This window comes from Paramisgurnus dabryanus, chromosome 5 (genome assembly GCF_030506205.2).
Source record: "Paramisgurnus dabryanus chromosome 5, PD_genome_1.1, whole genome shotgun sequence".
NCBI lineage: Eukaryota > Metazoa > Chordata > Actinopteri > Cypriniformes > Cobitidae > Paramisgurnus > Paramisgurnus dabryanus.
In genome coordinates, this window is record NC_133341.1 from 13,252,232 (window position 1) to 13,275,728 (window position 23,497).

The 23,497-nt window shown below is 37.4% G+C and overlaps 1 protein-coding gene across 1 annotated transcript in view; it reads right to left on the reverse strand.

Annotated features, from left to right (window-relative positions):
- The window catches only part of fras1 (Fraser extracellular matrix complex subunit 1), a 148,403-nt gene that overhangs the window by 93,399 nt on the left and 31,507 nt on the right, over positions 1-23,497 (reverse strand). The window contains exons 3-12 of the mRNA XM_065267216.2: positions 13,099-13,206; positions 11,334-11,426; positions 10,766-10,925; positions 9,765-9,898; positions 9,244-9,327; positions 6,333-6,434; positions 5,551-5,742; positions 4,445-4,534; positions 4,265-4,303; positions 4,023-4,170 (exon numbers count right to left, since the gene is read on the reverse strand). Of these exons, the coding sequence (XP_065123288.2) occupies positions 4,023-4,170; positions 4,265-4,303; positions 4,445-4,534; positions 5,551-5,742; positions 6,333-6,434; positions 9,244-9,327; positions 9,765-9,898; positions 10,766-10,925; positions 11,334-11,426; positions 13,099-13,206 (1,150 nt within the window). The remainder of the gene's footprint in view (positions 1-4,022; positions 4,171-4,264; positions 4,304-4,444; positions 4,535-5,550; positions 5,743-6,332; positions 6,435-9,243; positions 9,328-9,764; positions 9,899-10,765; positions 10,926-11,333; positions 11,427-13,098; positions 13,207-23,497) is intronic.

Sequence of the window (23,497 nt, forward strand, 5' to 3'; positions counted from 1 at the left end):
AGTTTGTAACAGAAAAAAAATGGTTTTCCACTTGTCACTTTCTTGGTATCAAAAACACGTTTTTACCGAAATTTGTCAAAATGGATTTATTTTGTTTTGGAACCAAACTCTTCAAATATTAATGCCATCATAAAACATAATTCTGTACCCATGTGTACAAGTCACTGATGAGTTTTGGTTATGAGTGTTTGGCTCAAAGCAAGCAAGTCATCCAAAAGTTGTTCAGCTGGGTTCAGGTCTGGGCTTTAAGTTCTTCCACACTGAATCAATAATTTCTATTTTTAACTAAGGGGGCATTGTCATATTGCAATAGAAATGGGCCTTGTTTAAACTGTTGCTATAAAATGAAAGCACACAATTCTCTAATATCATTATATTGTCAGGATTTGGGTAACACAGAACACGAACCCAGATGCGGACGTAAAAACAAAGGGATTTATTACAAAACACAGGGATAAACAGGAAAACAAAACCCACGAGGGGGCAAAACAAGACAAGGGCAACAAGACACTAAACTAATACTAAACTTGACAAAGACTAACAATAAACTCTTAAACAGATTAAACAGATCACGACTATGAACATCAAAAAAAACTCACAGGAACCGACAGGGCATGAAACAGGGCATGAAACAAGACGAACGTGCACTGGACAACAAACACAAGGACTCTTATATAGGGAGAAAGTAAATTACATACACCTGAAAATAATTACAAGTAAGGGATCGGGGAAAAAGTGACGAGACCCGGGAAATGCGTGGTCGGAATAAACCAATACTACAACCACACATTTCCCACATAGAACATATGTACTGTCAGAACCCTGCCATGCTAAACTAGATCTAAATACCAACAGGATCCGGCAGGATTCTGACATATATGCTGTGGCATTACAATGTGTGCTCATGGAAATCACTAAAGTAGTCAAAACATTATATTAAAAGGGGACATTTCAATACTTTTATCCATATAGTGTATCTAGATGGAGAAAAAAAGCTCTAATTTTTTAGTATTTTCTGACATTACTTTATAAATCATGTTAATTAAGCACTTTAATATCAATAACTCCTACTGAAAAAATGATTCTGCTGCATATATTAAGTATAACCATTTTGGCAGGAATGTCCTTTGGGTCTTACTAGTGATAAAAAGCAACATTGATTTTACTCAGAAAAAACTAAAACCTGCTAAGAATATAATGGCACTAAGCTTTGAGGTCTGATGCAATATTGCAAATATACATAACTTGGGGCAGTTGTAGCCTAACGGTTCGAGAGTCAGGCTTATAACCCAAAGGTAGCCAATTCGATTCTCACAGTTGACAGTGTGTGTGTTTATAAGTGTGTGTCAGTGGCGACTCGTGACTGCTCATCCGAGGGGCGCTAATTTAAAATAAGTGTTCGGAGTGTCATGTGTGTGGGTCCTTTTTTCAAAATATGCGTTTTGCGGATCGAGAGATCCTGTGTGCATCACATGTTTTGTCAAAATAAGTGCCTGCTTCACAAGCGTCAAAACCGTTCACATTCACATTCACAAAATACACGCAAAACACTCCCTTAACAGTAAACTCTGATTACGGATGAGATTATGAGAGTATCTGGCATCATAAACACTTTAGAAACGTCTGCAGCAGGCACTTATTTTGACAAGACACGTGATGCACATAGGTTCACTCGAGCGCCGAACACATATTTTGAAATTACAAACCACACACATGATGGGCTACATACAGGTTGTGACGAACTTCACATCAAGCGTCCTCGAAAAAAACAAGTTAACGGCCGCCACTGGTGTGTTTGTGTTCACTCACTGGAATGGGTTAAATTATGAGTATAGGTAGGTTACCATACTGACAATCATGTCATTTAAACTTTTAAATAACCATACACTAAAGAAAACTTTTTTGCATTGTATATGTATTATGAGCCAGAAATGTCCATGATAATTTCCACCACAACAAGACAGCAGTTCACTGCCTGAAGGGTAAGATTTGACTGCTGTATTTAAACGGTATAATCTTAGCATAATATTATATGCACAAACATAGAGATGCTATCAACCCACATGCTGAAATAATCAATGTATACTTTAATTTCTCTGTGGACTTATTGGTGTGAGAGAGAGAGAGAGAGAGAGAGAGAGAGAGAGAGAGAGAGAGAGAGAGAGAGAGAGAGAGAGAGAGAAAGAGAGAGAGAGAGAAAGAGAGATGCATGTTCTCCTACTCCAGCATCTTCAGAAATCACCAGGGAAATTTAGGATATAGAGCACAGCACAGTCTCATGAGCGCCATAGAGCTGAATAACCATGTTATCTAATCAGAATATAATCTAATACTATAACTTTTATCTCTCTCCCACTGAGCTCAAAAGTGTTTTGTCTTTATGGCTAAGGAACTGTTCCTTGGAGCATCGGATTTTCAGAATGATAAAAAAGTTTACTTACTATACATGGTACAAGAAATTCTGTTGCAATGGGGGCAGATGCATTCAATTATTTATTATTCATATTGATTTAAGTATACACCTCACTCTTTTACAAATTTGATACATTTTATGCATTTGGCAGGCACTTTTATCTAAAGCTCTTACAGTGCATTTAATCTATACAATACATTTGTGTGTGTGTGTTGGTGTGGGTTGATACATGTTGTTTACGAGGACAGAAAATGGTCTATAATGACATGTTTATTATGCAATAAACATTGTTTACGGGGACACAAGATGTACCAAATGAGTAGGGCTGTCACAATTATGAAATCTGGCTGACAATTAATTGTCTAATAAATGGTTTTATTGCTTTGACCTTTAATTCTAAGAAATTTTTTTGTTCATTCATGAAATAATTGTCACACATCTTTGTGATTATTTAAATTTAAACTAATCTTTTGCAAGGTTTACCTGGCAGTAAATATTAAAGCTCCCGCTCTTTCTGTGTTTTTGAAGCTTTGATTGTGTTTATAGTGGGCAATATAACATGTGTTCATGTTTCACGTGTAAAAAAGCGGTATTTTTCACACAATTTACTTATCTGTATAGCCCTGTTTTCACTGTCCTCAAAACAGGCTGATGTCTTCCTAGTTCTATGAAGTCCCTCCTTCAGAAATACGTAACGAGTTCTGATCGTGTAGTTTGTTAAGTGTGTTGTGATTCGATAGCAGCTTAGCTGAGGAGAGCCGTTTGAGCCAAAGCTGATGACTGACGTATTCATGTGGGTGGAGTTTAGTAAAAAAAAAACTTTTTACTGACGTCATTAAAGCAGGAAATAGAGGGCTGTAGTCCAAACCGGCCGTTCGTTGTAGGCTTTTAAAGAGGAATTCTATTAAAGAAAATATATCGCCTGACAGTGAACTTTGAGCGTTATCATTTTACAGGTATTATTTATGCTATTATAGCAACATTACGCACTAACTAGGGCTTAAAAAAGGGGTTAAGGAAGAACGTAACCTTTAATACACATAACACATATTTAATTTTTTATTATTTAATGAACATATCTTTCAAAAACTGAAAATTCTTCATAAGAAATAACTACAACAAAATAAAGTGTCTGAAAAATAACTGAAAAAAAATCTGCAAAAAAATAAATAACATAAGAATAGCATCCTTCACTTCCCTAAATTTGGCATTGCTGAAATATATGTTTTACCTGGCAGTTCATACTGTTTATCAAAGTTTTGAAGCATTTCTTTAAATTATTAAATGGATTTGCAATGTATCGCATTACACTGTCAGTTAAGGAGCGCCATCTGATACAGTCTCTTAATACAGGTGCTGCAGCTCCCCCTTGTGTTTTTTAGAGAAATGTGCAATCATTGCGGTGATCTGAAAACATTGCAATGAGGTCAAACATTCGCAATGAGACGATTATTTAATCCCTGTGACAGCCCTACAAATGAGCTACAGAAACAACTTTAATTTCAGATTAATTTAACTGAAGTAAATTCACAAGTAAGCATGGTAATCTGTTTGTTTCACACATCATTGCTGCTAGCCAAACAACCACAAATAAAAATGCAGGTTTTACCTGGATTGCAGTCTGGACAGCATTGCTCATGATGGGGTATAGAAAGGGTGCCCAATGGACATGTGGGACAAGAGAGCTGGTAACAGGTCACATGACCCTCCTGACACTGGCATTCGCGACACTGTCCTTCTCTCACACTCTCTAAATCCTGTGCCAAAAAAATAGAAACAAATAAGGCATTCCACAAGAATTTTGGATATACTAATTATTTCTATAAACCAAAGCATAAGCGGTTAACTTACAGCCAGGCGCTTAAAACTCTTGACATTGCCTTTCGTACCCTAAAAACATAAAGACCGTTAGACTGATTGAGGCTTGCTTGTTTAATACTCTGCTATTAAAAGCTATCTATGCATTTAACATAAACAATTATTAACTAGACCTCTATATTAATAAAAAATATCAGAAAATAACATTCATACCTTTTGGTCTGGCAGGAGATATGTACAAGAACTAGTCGCTGTTTTACACTCCGGGCAGCACTTTCCTGGCAGCTGGACCAGCTTTTCTCCCTAACACAAGGTGTAAAGTTTAAGCTCATTTAATTTCAGCGTGAAGATCCCGTAGGCAATGATTAGCTGCCTGACACAGAGCCACAAAACTCTAATTACCTCAACGTTTTCCAATTCTATCTCTGAGGCTCTTTATATACGACGGCTATCAATAACAATTCACATTCATGTGAGAATCTTTGGATGTTTCTTTGGGTAATCAAACTGTTACATAACCTCATGGCACGCTTACAGGCAAATGAGCAGATGCCAGCGAAACATTGAAGTAGAAAAAGTCTGATAAATGTCTTCAAAATGAAATACAATAGAAGGCTCTGTTGATGTCTGTGTTGTTCAATCAGACACTTAATAAACTTACATTTACATTAATGCACATCGCTTTGTGCACTTCATACTTTAAACATGACAGTGTATGTGCGTTGATTTGCAATCATTCATCAATAAATGAATTATGAGAACATCTGAATGCTAGATCCATCAGACAAACATGCATGTTTTACCTGTAAGGGGTATCTTTATTTACAATGACTGCTATTATAACAACTACCCCTCAAGATTGTGTTAAAACTCATATAGACATCAATCGTTAACCCCACGGTAATTGTACACCCCTAATGAAAGTCCAAGTAGTTCAACATTCCTCTTATAAGAACCTTTAAAATGAATGTCCTGGATTTCATCCAAAAGATCAATTAAAATGTAATAAATCACCAATGTGCTTAAGCTTTCAGTGTAATGTATGATTAATGTAGAAGCAGTTAGTATACTGATTGAATACAATTACATTTCATAACCATGAAAAATGACTAGAGATAACAGTGCACCCTTGCAAAGGTTCACTGAGAAAGGCATTTTAGAATTGCATGCAACGTTTCAATATTTTTAATGGCAGTATATAGGGCAGCTACCCATACAGCTGAGCTTGTTATTTTAATGAATAATGCCTTCTGTACACATGTGGCCCTTCTGATGGGTTTGCATCAAAGTATGTTTCCAATAAAAATGTGGGCACATACCCGTGGGCACTCGGTTTTGGCACACTCAACCCGCTGGCACAGAACCTGACCCCGTTCACACATGCAGAACTCGCAACCGGTGCTGTTCCACATGTCGCCATGGTAACGGATGATGCCCTCATAGCGACAGCTGTCTTTAGATGTGACACACTCTTCACAGCATTGGCCGACTCGCTTGATCTTCATCTGACCCTATAGGACAACACATGTTTGCATGCATTATACAAATGTCAAACTTGTTTTAATGCATTAGGAAGGGTGTATAAAAGGACTCATGCTTTTAATTATGTCAAGATAATTTGGGTCTGTGCAAGATAATTTTGGTCTGGTTTCCATGAGAGATCGATTGTAAGTTAACATTAAAAAGCGTATGTCTGCTATTAATGAACACATCTGTAAATCTTATAGAACAAAACAAATAGAAAGTTTTGACCAAACATTTGATATTAAAGCTCACTTTACGATAAGGTGAGTCATAAAATGAAATCTCTGTTTGTTCTACAGTTATATAAGATCATGAATATTGTATTAAAGCAAAAGACTCAATGAGGACTGCACATACGCCTGAGCTACAGAGATGTGCGTAATACACACGCAGATGATCTTTGATGATGAAGTACTAAGCGATCTCTCTCAGGCATACAGTAAGAAATACATAAGAATCAAAAGGCATTACATTGTTAAATACACCAGCTTTTCCCTTTATTGTGATCTCAGTGACATGGAGATAACAGTATGGAGTAACTGATATGAAGTTTTGAGTGTAATAGACTTTCACTGACTTTGTCACAGCTGAGAGGAGAGCACTTCTCTGTGTGACAGCGAGATCGACCTCCATCACACACACATGTGGTACAGCTGCCCTTCTTCCACTGTTCACCATGCTAAAACACACAAAAACGATTAATTTATTATAATCACAAAGCAGCATGAAATAACAAAAAATTGTGATACAGGAACATTTTATGAGTGGATAACGGATCCTTATCAAAACTAAATATTAAACAGGGTGTTTTTTTTTTGGGGGGGGGGGGGGGGGTAATGCTATTTCATGCATTCTGAGTTATTAACACAGTTTAAGGAGCGGTTTCCCGGACAGGGATTAGACTAGTCCTAGACCAAAATAAATGTAAGAGCTGTACAAACTGAAAACAACTTGCAAGGACATAATTTAAAATACATCAGTGCCCTTTGTTTTGCCTCAAAATTAATGTTTTTAGTAGGCATGTTTGTTAAAACTAGTTATATTTCCTAATTAAGCTAAGGCTAAACATAGGCAAAGTGTATTTCTGTTCTGAATGCACTTCGCCAGGGTTCGTACAGTAGTTTTTCGAACATAAAAGATTCATATGTAAATTGTAGTGCAGGACGTATATACCAACTTCCACACACCAACCACGAGCTGACACGAAATCAACGTCACCAGAGAAGTGTGTTTTTGTTTGTGAGGGAAATTTAAGCTTGTTCAGCTACCCAATGAACCCAGCATTATGGAAACAATGGATATCGTTTGTTTATACGGGGTAGCAGCGGAGGTCCACTGCAAAAAAAAAAATACTTTCTTACTTAGTTTTTTGTCTTGTTTCCAGTACAAAATCGAAAAATTTCCTAATTTAAGATGTACTTTCCTAATGAGCAAAATTACCTAGTAAAATAAGTCTAGGATTTTTAGGTAATTCAAGAAAAAAAATCCAAAAAATTTACTACCCTATAGGCAGTTTTTTTTTTGTTGCTTTTTTAAAGCACACATCGCTTAAATGTTATGTATTTTTTTGTCTAAAAACTAAACTTATTTTCTAAGGTCATTTTGCTCATCAAGAAATGGCATCTTGATTTAAGGATTTTTAGATATTTCTACTGAAAACTACCGAACCCCTAAAGTGACATTGGAGTAAAAACAAATCTAAAGTTTAGTTTCATGTGCTCACGTGAAACTTTCATGTGCTCACGCAAAACCTTCATGTGCAGAATTTTTTTTTACGTTTAGTTTCGCGTGCTCGCGTGAAACTATCACGCGCGCACGTGAAACTTTCACTTTCACGTGCAGACGCGATAGTTTCAGGTGAGCACGCGATAGTTTCAAGTGCTTGCGCGATAGCTTCACGTGAGCACGCGAAACTAAACTTTAAAAAACAATTCTGAACATGAAGGTTTTCGCGTGAGCACATAAAAGTTTCGTGTGAGCACATGAAACTAAACTTTATTTAATTTTTGCTCAATGTCCCCTTAGGGCTCCGTAGAAAACAATACAAAAATACTAAGTAAGAAAGTCATTTTTTAAGCTGGATTTTGTTAACATGGGGCGGTCCCAACCAGGTCATGAGTCGCAGGCGGTAAGTAAAACTGCATTCGTAGTGAAGATAATGTAAACAACATGAACATGTAGGGAATCATAAGTTATCCAGATATAGTGTGATAATGTTTTGTGTGCGTCGCCTGCTCGTGACTCGCTCCCCCCGTGGCAATCCTTCAGGGGCTTGGGTTTTTCCGGAAAAGTAGCAGTAGCTGGTCTGTCTTTTATAAATCTTACAGAAGTAAAGACTCTTTGGACATAAAAAGGATGCAATATACTACTCTGTAGGTACTCAAGATTAACATGAGATTAGCAGAAACACTGCGTGTTATGTGACCACTAACTAATCATAAAAGCCACAAAGGCAATTCCCAACCAGTTTTTCAATGACATAATGTACATAATTCATAATGTGAAATACTGTACATGACGAATTCAGCAAGTATTACAGTAAAGTAAACAAGAGAAGATAATGAATCTGGTGAATGTCTTCATTTCTTTGCTTTTACAAAAGCAGCAGGATTCTGCTGAGTGAGATGTTATTGCTGAAAGCACTTAAAGAGACAAGCAGCACTAAATGGCACATGCTGAGCTAAGACTTTACAGACGCTTGTGACTTTATGGGGCCTTTCCAGTGCAAATATTTCACTGCATGTCTTCAGTAAATCCTGACACTAGTTTTTTTTTTAAAGCAAAAGAGGTGGCACAAGCTGTCCGCAAGTTGGATCAAATATAATAATTTAAGAGTTAACCACTGAAAATCATAATTAAGTCTATCACTAATCCGAATATTTACACAACTGCGTGAGAAAGCCAGTCAGTGTGCCAGTCCATCACTAATCTTTATTACTGGCATGTTAAATGTGTGACTTATTCACTGTAACTTAAGTTTTTGTAACTTTATTTGTTGGTTTCTACTCTTTAGTTTGAGTTTTAATGGTTGTATTGATATTTCTTTCATTTTGAAATTATATATTATTAGAGAGAGAGAGAGAGAGAGAGAGGGTGCGAAACAGAGAGAGCGAGAGAGAGAACAGAATGATAGCCAATGTGATAAAATGATGTGTCTGTATGTGAACAACAGAAAAAAGAACAGAGATGAAAAAATAATATGAGATGAAGAGAAAAGAGTAGAGCGGGTTGAAGGCAGTCCTGACAAGCACATCACACACACACACACACACACACACACACACACACACACACACATACACAAACTAAACTCTCCAAAGACACCTTGATCCTCAATCCATCTGCTACAGCATGAATGATGAACGCACTGTATTCCCCATTTACTACACTTACTCTTACACTGCCCTTTCTTTTTATGAACAGGTCTTCCATTATACAGCCCTGCACCTCATTCTTTATATATAGATGTGCATAATTCACTTTCTTACCTTATATTCATTCCCAGCCTCCACGCAGAAGTTCGGCTCACATACAGGACAGCAGTGTCCTGGCTGGACAACCAGGTTCTCATTCTGCAAACAAAACCACACAGAATAAACACATCCACACAGAAACAACAACATAGAGGATATGTTTTTTGTTTTTTTTTACTTTCCCACTAGTTCAGTTTTAAAGTTAGAGATGATGTGGCAACTAACCAGCTGTTCTTTATACACATCTAGGCATGTTAGTAAAAGTGCTGCAGTGTGGTTTGCATTAACAGTTAGAATTTAAAACATTTTTATTCATTCATTCACTAGACATTTTTTGCATTCAGCAGACACTTTAATTCAAAGCAACTTGCATTCAAAAGCAAGCTATATATTTTATGAGCATGTTCAATGCTCGGGAATTGGACCTATGACCTTGGGGGCGCCAGCACAATGCTCTACCAGTTGAGTCACTGTCACATTCATCCTGAAAGAGCGTGTGAACAAAGCACAACCGACAGTTAAGGGATGCTACTGACCGCTTTGCATGTAACAGGCTGACACTCTGCAACCAGACATTCAGTTTGACCGTTTCTGCATCGACACTTTGTACAGGGGCTGGGGGTCCATTCAACACCATCTCTGTACTCACTCCCTTCCCATGAGCAAGAGACTATACAAGTGTGTGTGAGAGAGATAGACACAGAGAGAGAAGACCATTAATTGCCATTCTTTATATGAAACTCTGTAAGTATTGGTCTAGACAGAGAATAAAGCAGAGAAAAGCTCTTGGGATGCACAACATACAACAAAAAGCTGGATCTGAGGCAAACAGACAATTTAAAGGCTACTACTAATTTCACAAGTTAAAAACAGCATGAAATCAAATTAGCAGTTTTATAGTTTTAGTCCATTTCTAGCTACTAGCTTTGAAGTCATATATACGTTAGTGTACTCCTAAAGGGGACATATCACGAAAACCTGACGTTTTCCATATTTAAGTGTTATAATTGGGTCCCCAGTGCTTCTATCAACCTAGAAAATGTGTAAAACCCAGTAACTTAGTTTTGGTAAACCATTCTCTGCAAGCATGTTAAAAAATAGGTCATTGGAATTTGGCTCCCCTTGTGATGTCAAAAGGGGATAATACTGCACCATCCAACCACGGCATTGCCATTTAGTGCAGAGATCAGCTCATTTGCATTTAAAAGGAAACTTTTAAAGAACTTTTAAAGGAAACTGGCAATTTTAACATGTTATAATAAATTACCTATATGGTATTTTGAGCTAAAACTTCACATACGCACTCTGGGGACACTAAAGACTTATTTGACATCTTAAAAAAGTCTTGTGAAATGTCCCCTTTAAATCTTTGAAAATGCCATTTTTAACAGACAAGCACATTCAAAATGTACAGTTGGTGATTTATGTAAACAGATTCTGTAATCAGACAATCAGAAAGCAATATCCCAGACAGCCACTGCAGCAATAATAAATAACATAGTCTTCCATTAAGCACATAGATGAAGTCTTAGCGCACCTCCTTTCTGTGCGCATATAGGGCAGCATTCACCATCTGGGATGAAGGGACTCTGGTCTTTCCCACAGCTGAGGGGAGCACAAGCACGTGGTCCACAGGCCGCCTTCCCGTGAGAGCATGTGCACACCGAACATTTGGAAGTGCTCCACTGACTGTCATGCTAAGAGAAAGAACAGTAGATCAAGACATGGTTAAAGCGTGGTGTTCATATAATCCATGATAGCGACCTCTTCAGAACACATCAGCACGGGAAGCGATTCAGCTGATTTCTTGAAACCTATCCTGCATTATCTTTAAATCTGTGCAAACGAATCATGCCAATGCCACTTGACTTGGCAGTTACACTGCAGGAATCTTAAACAGAAAACTCTTAGTGGCTCTCAAGCAGGAATGATTGGGATACGAATGAAGCTGGCTCCATCAAGGAAGAGTGGGACACAAACAAAAACGCCATTGTGCAGAAACCCAAGCAATCAGCACGTTGGCTACTCGACTACAAGTGTCAAAATCTGCCAACAGACAGGATGAGGCCTTTAAGTGTTTTCACTGCAGAATGAGAAGCACTTACCCCATAAGCCACTCCCTCATGGTGGCAGATACCAGACAACTGCGCAAAACATTCAGGACAACACTTGTTGGGTGGGATTCTCAAGCGTTCACCCTGAGAAAACATTCAGAGAAATGCATTCAAGTCCCCAAATGACATCTGCATGAGAGGTAATCTAAAATATGATAAAATTCTTATAAATTAGAACCCCTGTCCCTGATCTATTGCCCCCCCCAGTGCCCCCACAAAAATATATAATCTTTATTTTATCTATAGCTGTTGATGTCTTATTGTTCATTTTAGCCTATGTTTACTCAATATCACTTTTGGTTTTTGACCAAACCGGTAACACTTGACTTGAAGAGGTGTTCATAAGACACCTTCATAATCACAACATGACATGTGTCATGAACATGAAGAAGATTTTATGCATGTTTATGACAACTGTCATTAAGGGTCATTTGTTCAATTTTGTCATTTTTAATGGAAAGATGGCATTGTTTGAGATGTCTTTGTTATGACAACTTGACATAAATCAATACATCATTACTTGTCATAAACATGACATAGCAGAATAAATATCAAACATACCAAAAACAAAATATTTAACTTATTAATGTAATGTAGTTAACTGTTTTTGCAGTGATATGGACCCAACGCTGCATGGCATAACCCATTATTGTACTGTTTTCATTTAATTTTAGGTGAATTGGTCTCCAAATGCAATAAAATATAATTTTATAAATTTTATTTGTTATTATTATTATTATTATTATTAGATGATTGTTTTTTTCTCTAATACCTTGAGAAAGTTATTAGTGTTACCCCATTAACTCTTTCACCGCCTTTGACGAGATATCTCGTCAATTAGTAGAAAACGCTTCCCCGCCAATGACGAGATTTTCCGTCTTTCCGCAATACCGCTATTATCAGCCAGGTGGCGCCCTTCCGCAACTTTTTAAACCCGGAAGTATTGCCCTATGGCAAGCGGCTGCGTGTCCGTGTCTGTTTTAAAGATCGCTCTAAATGGGATCTCTACGAAAAGTCTGTCACAAAAATGGAATTATCTCTGCTTTTTGCAATGTGGTGTTTTTGCAGAAACCTACCCATATACAAAAGCTGATTACAAAAGAACCACTGAAGGTAGGATGAAACAGTTTTTTTTGTTTGAAAGCAGAGGGTCTGTGTTTAAAGAAGAACATTTTCTGGAAGGCATTAAACTTTGGTGAAAATCATGAAAAACGCTGGCGCTGGCTGGCAACTTTTTAAAAAAACGCTGGCGGTGAAAGAGTTAACAGGATTTTTGTAAAAAAAAAACAAAGCATGGAAGAACAAAATATACATCATCATTAAAAAGAAATTGTATTGGTTGTTCACCAAATGCATTGGGCCCAGCTGCACAGCTACATTGACAATTTATTTTCTAGCCAATAAAAAAAGACAGGGAGAAAGGTAATTAAAAATCTATACAAAATATGTGCAATATGCCTCCCAGTAATGTTCTTCTCAACAAATAAAGCAATTACCCATACCCAGGGTCAACAATATTAAAGCGACTCTTATGCCATGCGCTGTAGCTTTCTTTTTGTCTCAGGCTACTGCATCTTGGAATTGAGATGAGATGAAGCAGGATAACAACGTCCATCATTTACTCATTCATCACACTCGTCCATCCTCCCACCCATCCATTCGGTGCATTAAGCTATCAATTCATTTCTCCATCCATCCAGACAATGTTATTAACCTGTTGTAATGACTCAGGTATGAGCAAAGACCGCAGTCTTACCCTTTGAAAGTCACACTGTGGATTTCGACAGCGGGTTGGTCTGCAAATGACAATATCGTTGTAGCAGCTACAGTCCTGACAGGTGTCTGGTTTCCACGATGTATCGTTCTGTAACAAAAAATTCGGTACAAAAACATAAATCCAACCATGCCAAACACTTTCATCTCTCAGTTTATGAAGCATGCAATGGAAATGACACAGCACTAAAAGGCAGAGGCTTGACAATTTTACGCTTGGAGTGTGACAAAATGAAAACAGGTAGAGAGCTTAGCGCGCAAGGAGAGAACCCTACCGAGGCCAAGGACAAACTCGACAACCAAATATCACAAGCAATGTTTTTCGAAAGACTTTTTGAATTTGTTTTGACAAGCCATTTGTATAAGCTTATAGCAATTTTATTCTAAACAGCACTGTGTTGAAGAGTCTCCACCGTAGGGGGGTCTTACATATACAGTAGCCCGATTTCATTATTCCCTACAACAAATGAAATGATAACAGATAAGCCAGTGAAAAATAGCTTTGGTATAAGATGTATTAACAGTCTTGCCTAGGGTACCTACTGCTTCGAAAGGGTTTTTAAGATGAACAGATAACAGGCTAAACAGAGGAGACTTCTTTACGTTAATGCACTCTACGCTAATCCACCCAGACCCAAACAAACAGAGTACCTTGCTGGAGTTGTGGCTAGTCTTCAAAATGGGTGTCTGCAAAGTCATGCTTTAAAAAAAGGCTTTTGGATAGATTAAGGGAACACTGTGAGACCAAAAGCAATCAGTTTTAGAAGGAGATAAAAACAGAGCCAGATAGGTGTCTGTGCTAAAGATAGAAACAGAGCCACTAACTTCAATGAAACTATAAGTGAAGCAGTCTTGCATTGATATGATGATAGGAACTACATATCCCATTGTTATTAAACACAGTTTGTGGCTATTTTTTTATTACAGGTAGGTGTATTGGGGTGTCAGGATAACAGGAAAGCATATGTATATAAGCACTACTGTATTTAAAAGGCACTAGTGCTTATGAGCCACAGCTGTCTAATTTTCACACTAAGCAAAATCAGTTAAAGGCACTAAGAAGTGAGCCATGCCAGAAAATTTAAGGTTTATGTCAGTTCTCAGATATATGTACACAAAACTTAGATTTTCTCTTACTGATCATAAATTCAGAAGCAGATGTATTATAAATCACACACCCATGACAGCTATCCCGATGAGCCTTCATGTCAAACTGACATTTTGAGCAAGTGTTGATGGGTTGCACATTTCAGCGCACCACCTCTCCTGTGAAGTGACACGCGGCACAGATGTCTTAATGGCCAATGGCCCCGGTGTAACTCGGATGGCCAGCTTGGATAGATCTGAGGACAGCAAATAGTCCATGTGTATCCAGAAGCCCTGAGTGTTCGGTACAATATCGGTCGCCAGCATTTTATGAAAAAACTTCCCTTTGATGTTTGACACCTAACGAAACTGTAAATGTAAATTGAACGTTGCACTTATGTGGATAAATATGGTAATAAACTGGATTATACAACAATTAGCTCTGCACAAATCTCATTGAATGAGATGCATTTTTATACGTCATGCATACGCAGATAATCACACACTCAACACACACCTCTGTTTAACATGATAATTTCTTCGAGACACCGCAAGCTGTTGTTTGTTTCTAGTTTTGTCATGAGGTTTTTTTTAAATACGTAATGAGAGGCTTGAATGCATCTATGTGAACTAGTAACAACAGTTTTCTTAATCATAATTTGTTGTCTTCCGTGGAGTATGGCTCACAAAACATCTGTTACTTTCTTAAATTTCATAATTTATATAGTAATCTAATCAAACTAAACTAAAACATCTAAGTTGGAACAATGTGTTTTGGCTTATTTGGTCTGCTACCACCAAAAGTTTTGCTTCATGTTTAGTAAAATTACTGTTGCATGGTGTGTTTAATGAGTAAGCAAAGCTGATTTAGTACTGAATTTTTAATCACTATTCATTTCATTTTTCATTTCATTTAAAAGTAAAAGTGTGTTACATTTTTCAAGCAAAATTGGTAACATTTTGTAGCAAGCAACACATCCCGTCTTATTGATGGCCATCAGCGTTTGAGTTAAAGACAACAAATCCCATCATTCCACGCTTCTTCAGAGCGTCATTGATCTACATCATTTTTACTGTTTTAATCATATGCCCTCTAGTGGCGGATTCTACAAATTGTATCTTTAAATGGTCTCCGTGTGATGTCTGTCTTATAAAACCATATACATAGCAGGGTTTCCCGCCGCACTTTTCAGTTCGGGCGGCCCACCTAAGCTGGGATACCCTACCACCTTAACTAGGTCATCCAAAAAAAAAATTCCACCAAACGCCACATGGCCGAAATGAGAGAAAGACATGGTCCGTCACTGTCTGGAGGATAACTAGCCTGTTGATAAAACATTTAATTCATTAATAATCTATAGTATGTGTTCATTTTCTGTCATAGTTTCTTCAAAATTGAGTTTTATTTGAGTGTTTTAAATAAAATATTTTCATCATGACGCGTACGCCCCGCCCCTTTGATTGCCATGCCCCCGGCCCGCCCACCTACACAACCCTACCACCTTAACTAACAAATTTTCTGCAGGAAACCCTGCATAGGTATGAGTTATTTGTGATTTAAAACTTCTATTTTAAACCTTTTAATTAGGGATGCACCGAATGACCGGCCATAAATCGGAACTGGGCGATTTTGTGTATGATTTCTGCCAATTTAGGGACACAAAGCTGTTATATGAATGCGCATCTTAAGAGAAGTGCTTTCAGAAAAGTCTCAATTGCATTTTCTTTTCATCTTATCTCAGTATAATGCCTGACCAAGCACTGTTTATAAGCACACATGGCTGCTTTGTTTACAGGGTAACCCTTGGAGGTAACGCATTACAAGTATTGTGCAGTAGATAATAATATTACTTTTCTGAAGTAATGCATTCCTTTATAAATGTACACACATTATTATTTACATTTTTATTTTTTAACTTGCAAGTAATTCAAGTTACTTTTCATTTAAATTAATTTGATTTAAAAAATAAAAATGTACTGAATTAAACTGAACGTAGTCACGTGGAATTCGCACTCTATGATTTTAGAACTTTCTCTGATGAATTTGCTGAGAAACTAATGTGACATCTTTAGTGGGTCTCTGAGGAAAAGTTCAGATACACACTATTAACCTCAGACAAATTGTCTCTTGAGCACGGTGGATAGTTCAAAACTATAGGCTAGAGAACAGTTTTCTTCTGTTCCTGTGTCATTCTCAAACATCATGTGACTAAATAACCAGTAGTGGGTATTTAACCAGAGCTAAATGAAGTACCTGAAAAACCCATTACATTAAAAGCTGAGAAACCTCAAGGTCACGTTGGAATGGGAGTTATATGCATGCATTTCTCTGTTTTATGGTCTATACGCTACAGACCAGTTGCCAAGCAAGCAGAAGTCCAAATAAAGCTAGTCCTAATTTTAGCAGTGAGAGATCAGCCAGAACCGAACCACTCCACGGGCTAATTCAATTAGCGCATGTGCTAAATCATGTCCCCAGCCTATTTAGTCCACTAAAGCAGTGGCTCATTGCCAGTTACAACCAAAGCAACTTAACATATGGTATAAAAGATCCTGCCTGCCCATTAACAGAATAAGTCTTGAGTAAGCACATCCTAGAACGATAATGTGAAGGATATTAGCCATGTGGGATGAGTAAGGAGTTTTAGAAAAATTGCAATATGTTGTTGTTGTTGTGCTGTGGTTTAAAAACTGGCCAGACTGTGCAAGCCTTGCCCAAGTTCACCCCAATATGACACAAATGTCACAAATCAATATCATGGATTGAAAAAGGAGCCATACACACAACAGGAGCTAGACATACACACTACAGGCTAATGCTCAGCCTAACCAGCCTGAACATGCAGGTAGACCAGCTAAGATCAGACTTCTTTCAGTAAGGTTTACTAACAGCATGATGTAAAATGCGTAAGGGACATCTGGCAGCATATTTTAGAGAAGGATAATACACCGAGACAGCTCTGTTACTTGTTACTTTAAATAAATCCAAGGTTCAATGCATTTAAATATATTCAGTAACTGTTCTTGAATTGCCTTCTACACAACTTTTTCAGATGTCAGCCAAGCATGATGATTATATGCAAATTTCTTTCAACACATGCGGTGAGAATAAAAGGTTGACAGGAAGGACATCTAAATCTATTTGTCACTACACAAATATGCTTAAATAGCCACATCTTGTTTAGGAAAACTGAAGGAGGGGAAAATATCATCGGAATGTTGATAAGGAATTATGGACCTATACGGCGTGTTCTCGTTCTTCATCCTTTTATATATATATATATATATAAAACTATTATTCTAATGCACTTGTGAATTTTATCTTTGTTATTTTTTATAGCTTGCACAATTTTACATAAGACTGCTATTAAAAGGCAAATATGATAATTACTCTCTTCCAAGTGAGCTATGTGTCTTATAAATAAAAGAAAATGTGAATCATCCCACATTTCCATCACACTGCGTAAATAATGTTTTTGGTGCACCTGAAATTCTCATGAAGACCGAAATTGTCATTGCAAAACAAACGCTGTCGAGACATGTAGCTCAGCTCTAAGATGAAAAGAAACCATTAAATGATAGCTTTACTGCACCTGAAAAGAATTACGTTGTGCCACTCATAATCTGAAAACTTCACACCTTTCCTTTGTAAACGACTTGGAAACCTTTCAGTCCTCAGAGTTAATTATTTTAATAATTTAACTAATAACTATCACTTATATGAACTGTAATATATTAGTCATAGATGAAGGGAAATAATATCACTGCCCAGTACGCAAAATATCAAACTGCCCAGATGCAAGAATGTAAAAGCGCTTTCAAAAGCTATTCAGAATGCTGAAAAGCCCCTTCAATATTTGATCCAATGCTTTAAAGGTGATGAAGCCAACAGTTGTAGAGACAGCGAGCAGTGAAAACATCAAGGACATTTTCATTGATCACAATCAAAAAATATGCTAGTGTACATTACTTCAGAAAGCTTCTTCCAGTTTGAGGGCAGTTGAATAATGTAACGTAGCCAATGACATGGTTGGTGTGTGTATTAGTGTAGTGAGTGCTAAAAGATTTAAAAGGACAACAAAGTAATGAACGTGAAGACGAAAATAAGAACTGGAAAATCATCAAACATTCTGAGATAAACTTCTTCAGACTTCATGTGGCCAAACACAATGACCATCACAGATGGATTACTCAATAATTCAACCGTTCTGTCTACAGCTTGTTATCTCTAATGAAAAAGAGATGAAAAAGGCAAGTGCTTTGACATGTTTAAAATCTTATTGTTGCTCAGGGTACAAAACTGAACAAAGCTTAAAAAAAATCGAGTTATGTCAGTACACAATGCAACCGTTTAAATATTAATGCTAAAAACCTCAGAAGATGAACAGCACACCAAAATCTACCTTGGCCATTTACCTGTACACACTCACATAAGTCTTACTACATGTGTAAACAAAGAATGTTTCTTGGATCCCAATGATCCGACCGTGAAATTCTTGAGGAAGTAATATTAAATTATTTATGGAAAATCATTTGGTGGAAATCCTGTTCAAAGCCAAGCTTTGTTAAAGGGATAGTTCGGCCAAAAATTATATTAAACCTATGATTTACTCACCCCCAAGGTGTCCGAGTTGCATATGTCCATCGTTTTTCAGACAAACACATTATCGGATATTTTAGAAAATGTTTGAGATCTTTCAGTTGATTAAATGTAATGTTACGGGGTCCACAACCTTCAAGTCCCAAAAAAGTGCGTCCATCCTTCACAAATTAAATCCAAACGGCTCCAGGATGATAAACAAAGGTCTTCTGAGGGTAATCCGCGAGGTGTTGTTGTAGAAATATCCATATTTAAAACTTTATTAACGTAAATAACTACCTTCCGGTATAGCGCCGCCATCTTAGTCGCGTCCGCATTCAGGATGAGAGCTTACGCAGCCTACGGAGGCTACTCTGCCGAATTTTTCATACGTCACTAAGAAAAGTGAATACACTACGCTAATACTCTCTCCTGAATACAGAGGAGTCTAAGATGGCGGCGCTACCGGTAGGTAGTTATTTACGTTAATAAAGTTTTAAATATGGATATTTCTACAACAACACCGCGCGGATTACCCTCAGAAGACCTTTATTTATCATCCTGGAGCCGTTTGGATTTATTTTGTGAAGGATGGACGCACTTTTTTTGGACTTGAAGGTCGTGGACCCCGTAACATTACATTTAATCAACTGAAAGATCTAAAACATTTTCTAAAATATCCGAAAATGTGTTTGTCTGAAAAACGATGGACATATGCTACTCGGACAGCTTGGGGGTGAGTAAATCATGGGTTTAATATCATTTTTGGCCGAACTATCCCTTTAAACGTGTAAAGTTGCTAGAAGTAACAAAACAAAACATTTTCTGACACTCAGGAATGCACACAATGTTAAACTTGTTAATGGTTAACATTTATGTACTGCATGGTACACTAAGGATATTCTATGCATCATGTAATTCAGCTAGTTTTACTAATACCATGTACCATAGTGGTGCATTTGACTGCTATTTCAAAAATAGCTTAAGTTTCCTTCAGAATTCTTCTCTATGGTTTCAGGTTTAAATCTTGTTTGCATTGTTCTTGGGTTCATCGTTATGCCAAAAAATTCAATTTCGTGCTAATCCCTTTTAATGGCTGGTATGAGGAATTTCACTTTGTCTTTGTTTCTCTGCATTCATCATTATGCTAAATTTAACCAAATTTGACAAGATCAGCACTCCAGAAATCCCTTATGGGTTCATGATGGAACTGCACAGTGTGTGAAATTTGTAAAATGAAAACACTTGAAACTCTCTGTTGGGAGCCATTGCTCCTCCATGACTATTGACTGCAATGCATTTTCAGACTGAGGTGAACAGTGTTTGTTGAGGAATCTCATGATACACAAAAAACATCAGGCATCGATTTACTTCTCTGCAAAATTACATTTTTGCGCTCCATATGCCATATATAGCAATCCATATTTTCTGATGTTGGTTACTGTCACTTCATGCTTTATAGAGACAAATATGAATATGTCTATTTTATTTCTTAAAATGTTACGATACACTTATTAAACTTTCACAAAAGCCAAACCTAACCCATTTTTATTAGTTACAAACAACAATGCTGCCTATATTTCAACTTAGTTGACAAGGGTTGAAATCAGAAGGGACCTTGCGATATTATACTGTTATATGACAAAATTGTGATTCTTTGTTTGCTTTATAGTCAATCTTTTTATCTCTTTCATCTTTACTAGACTTCAATGCTTTTCTCAATTGTATATTTATTTTTATTAATTCTGTGTTTAGGTTGTAATTCTGTTGTCAAACGTAAATATGCACTTACATAAAGCAATTTAATTTCCTCACATGTTGTTCTGAATGGCTGTTAATTCTTCAACAAAATACAGTAGATTCAAATGAAACAAAAACATTCATTCTTAAAACAATAACATCAATACAGTATTGCATAAAAATATTGCAACACACTAAAAATGCAGAGTTCCCACATCCGTAATAAACTAGGACTGCACAATATATCGTTTCAGCATCAACACTGCAATGTGCCCCTCTTCAATAGTTATTTCAAAAGGAAAACTTTTTTGGATGCCTTTGTCAGTGTTACACCATGAAAATTGCTTTAATTAAACAACAGAGAGAAACAGCTTTTCATGTCATCTGATTAAGTCATCCACCGTTTCTCATAATCACAGAAAAACTTAACATCGCAATGTCAGTTTCCCCTCAATACTTCGCAGGCCTAACTCAAACATTCACTTTTTATTAGATTAAGCTTTGCCACTGACTGTGTACCTGTGGGTAAAGCCTATGAAATGAGGATGAATGGATTACAAATTGCCCAGAGCATTAGAGGCCAGCGGGAGTCTATCAAATGAAGCTGGACAGACGCACACTGACTGTGAGGAAGAGCTAAAAGCAATGACACAAACTCTCGGACAACACTCAAAGAGGTCTGCGAGGGGCCAGACAGCTGGGGACAAATAGATGTCAAACTTTGAGGACAAAGGCAATAAGCCTGTCACTGCAAGGACCAGTATAGTATACTAGACATTTTATAGGAAAAAAGGTCCGCACTGTTAAAAAAAGGTGCCTTATAACGATGAAAAGAACCATTTTCGGTTCCATAAGAAACCTTTCAGTCAAAGGTTCTTTTAACTCTTTCCCCGCACTTGACAAGTTACCTAGAGTAAGAGAAAATGCTTTCCTGCCAACAACGAGTTTTTCCTGCAATCCGTATTTCCGCAATTATCTACCAGATGTCGCTCTTACCCAACTTATAAAGAAGCAACCGCTAAAGGGCGATTTATAGTCGTGCGTAGGTTCTACGGCGTAGCAGCGACGGCGTAGGTTCCGCGTCGGTTTTCATTTATACTTGTGCGTCGCCGTCCGCGTCGACGTGCAAACACACGCGAAACCGCTGGTTGGCAGTAATCACGCGTGTAACCACAGTAGCAGCAGAAGTCGTCACAGAAGAAGAAGCTAAGCAAGTTAACCCACAAACGAAGACGAAATAGCAACTTGTTGTGTATAATTTGAGAAGACAGCAATGATGGAAGTAAATAGGCCTGGGCGAAAAATCGATTTAATGAATTAATTCGAATTTTTTGTTGTGGGCGATTTAAAAAATAAGTAATTCGATTTTTTTGTAATGGCGCATTTTTGGCTGCCCAGGGCTTCCGTAGCGTTATTATAGCAACATCAACAACATCATAGCACACGTGAAACATCATCAGCAAGCGACAACATCATCATCATAGCACAAACACACGAAACGGCAACAGCAAGCGACAACATGGCTACTGGCGAGAGTGAGAAGTTTGTTCCAAAGAAAGGAAATAAAATCATCTGTTGTTTGAAACTGGTATGTGTTTGCTGCGACAGACGTGGAGCAAGAGACCCCGCGCTGCAACATTTGCCTAAAGCCCATCGCAGTCAAAGGCAGCAGCACCACAAACCTATTCCAACACCTGAAACAGAGACATCCAGCCGAATATGAAAAATGCCAGTCTCTCCGTGACGAACAAAACCCCAGCGACCGACAAACTGCTAAAAAACAGCTAACTGTAGCGGAATTTGCAAAAGGCACCGCATATGAGAGGACAACTTTAAGTTGTCTGCCGTTTGTACTTATTGCTTTTCTTAATAAGTGGAGGGGAAAAATCGGAAAAAATCGGAAGTCGAATTAAAAAAAATAAAATCGGAGATTTTATTTTTAGGCCAAATCGCCCAGCACTAGAAGTAAATAAACAGCGACTTATGTTGCAGTTTGAGTTAAATCACTCCTCAACTTGGCTCATCTTTGTTTTCACCGTCTCAAACGGAAATACCTATGACGCAGTTTTTTTACCTGACGGGAGGGGTTCTGGTGGACCAATCACAGAGCTTGCGGTCCGCGTAGAGCCGACGCGCTGTTAGAAATTTTGTGAGGTGCGCGTCAGGCTACGCAGAGCTACGCACAGGCTACGGATAGCCTACGCCGTAGGACCTACGCACGACTATAAATCGCCCTTAAGGCCAAACAGTTCAAACTCCTTGTACGCTTTGATAATGGCTCTGAAACTGATCTCTGTCAAAAGTCATCAAAAATGCAATTATCTCAGCTTTTTGCTAAAAATGTGGTATTTAAAAAGAACAAATAAAGGTAGGATGAAAGGGTTTTTTTTTTAAAGCAGGGGGTCTGTTCCTTCTTTTGATTTGTTCAATTTAATAAAATCATTAAACATTCACACCTCTTCAGACCGGATATGGCGTCTAATTATCATTCTTTGTTATTAAATGATCTATTCACAGTGTTTGAATCCCTCTTTTCTTTGATTAAATGTCTTACTTCACCTTCTTTGACTTGGTGTCAAATGCCTTTATTACAAAAATAAACAATTTAATAAACAATTAGAAATTATTTTTAAAACCTATTTTTCTTATCTATAACACACCGGTATGTTTGCAAGTGCATGTTATCCTAACTAGCATGCTAGCTCATCACACTATCAAAAAACAGGAGAAATAGATGGATCAATACCATGGTTTTGCTACAAATTCACTTTAAAACAAAAGTCGAGTGTTTTAAATAACCATATGTGAGCTGATGTGGCTTTGGACGGCAAAATGAAAAAACAACATAACTTTTTTAGGGCATTCTACACAGTGCTAAGTTATGTTGATAAGCGTTGCATCATAATAAATATACTGTATTAGTTATAAAAATACCAAAAATGACTAGAAGAACACATATAAACCATATATAATCCCA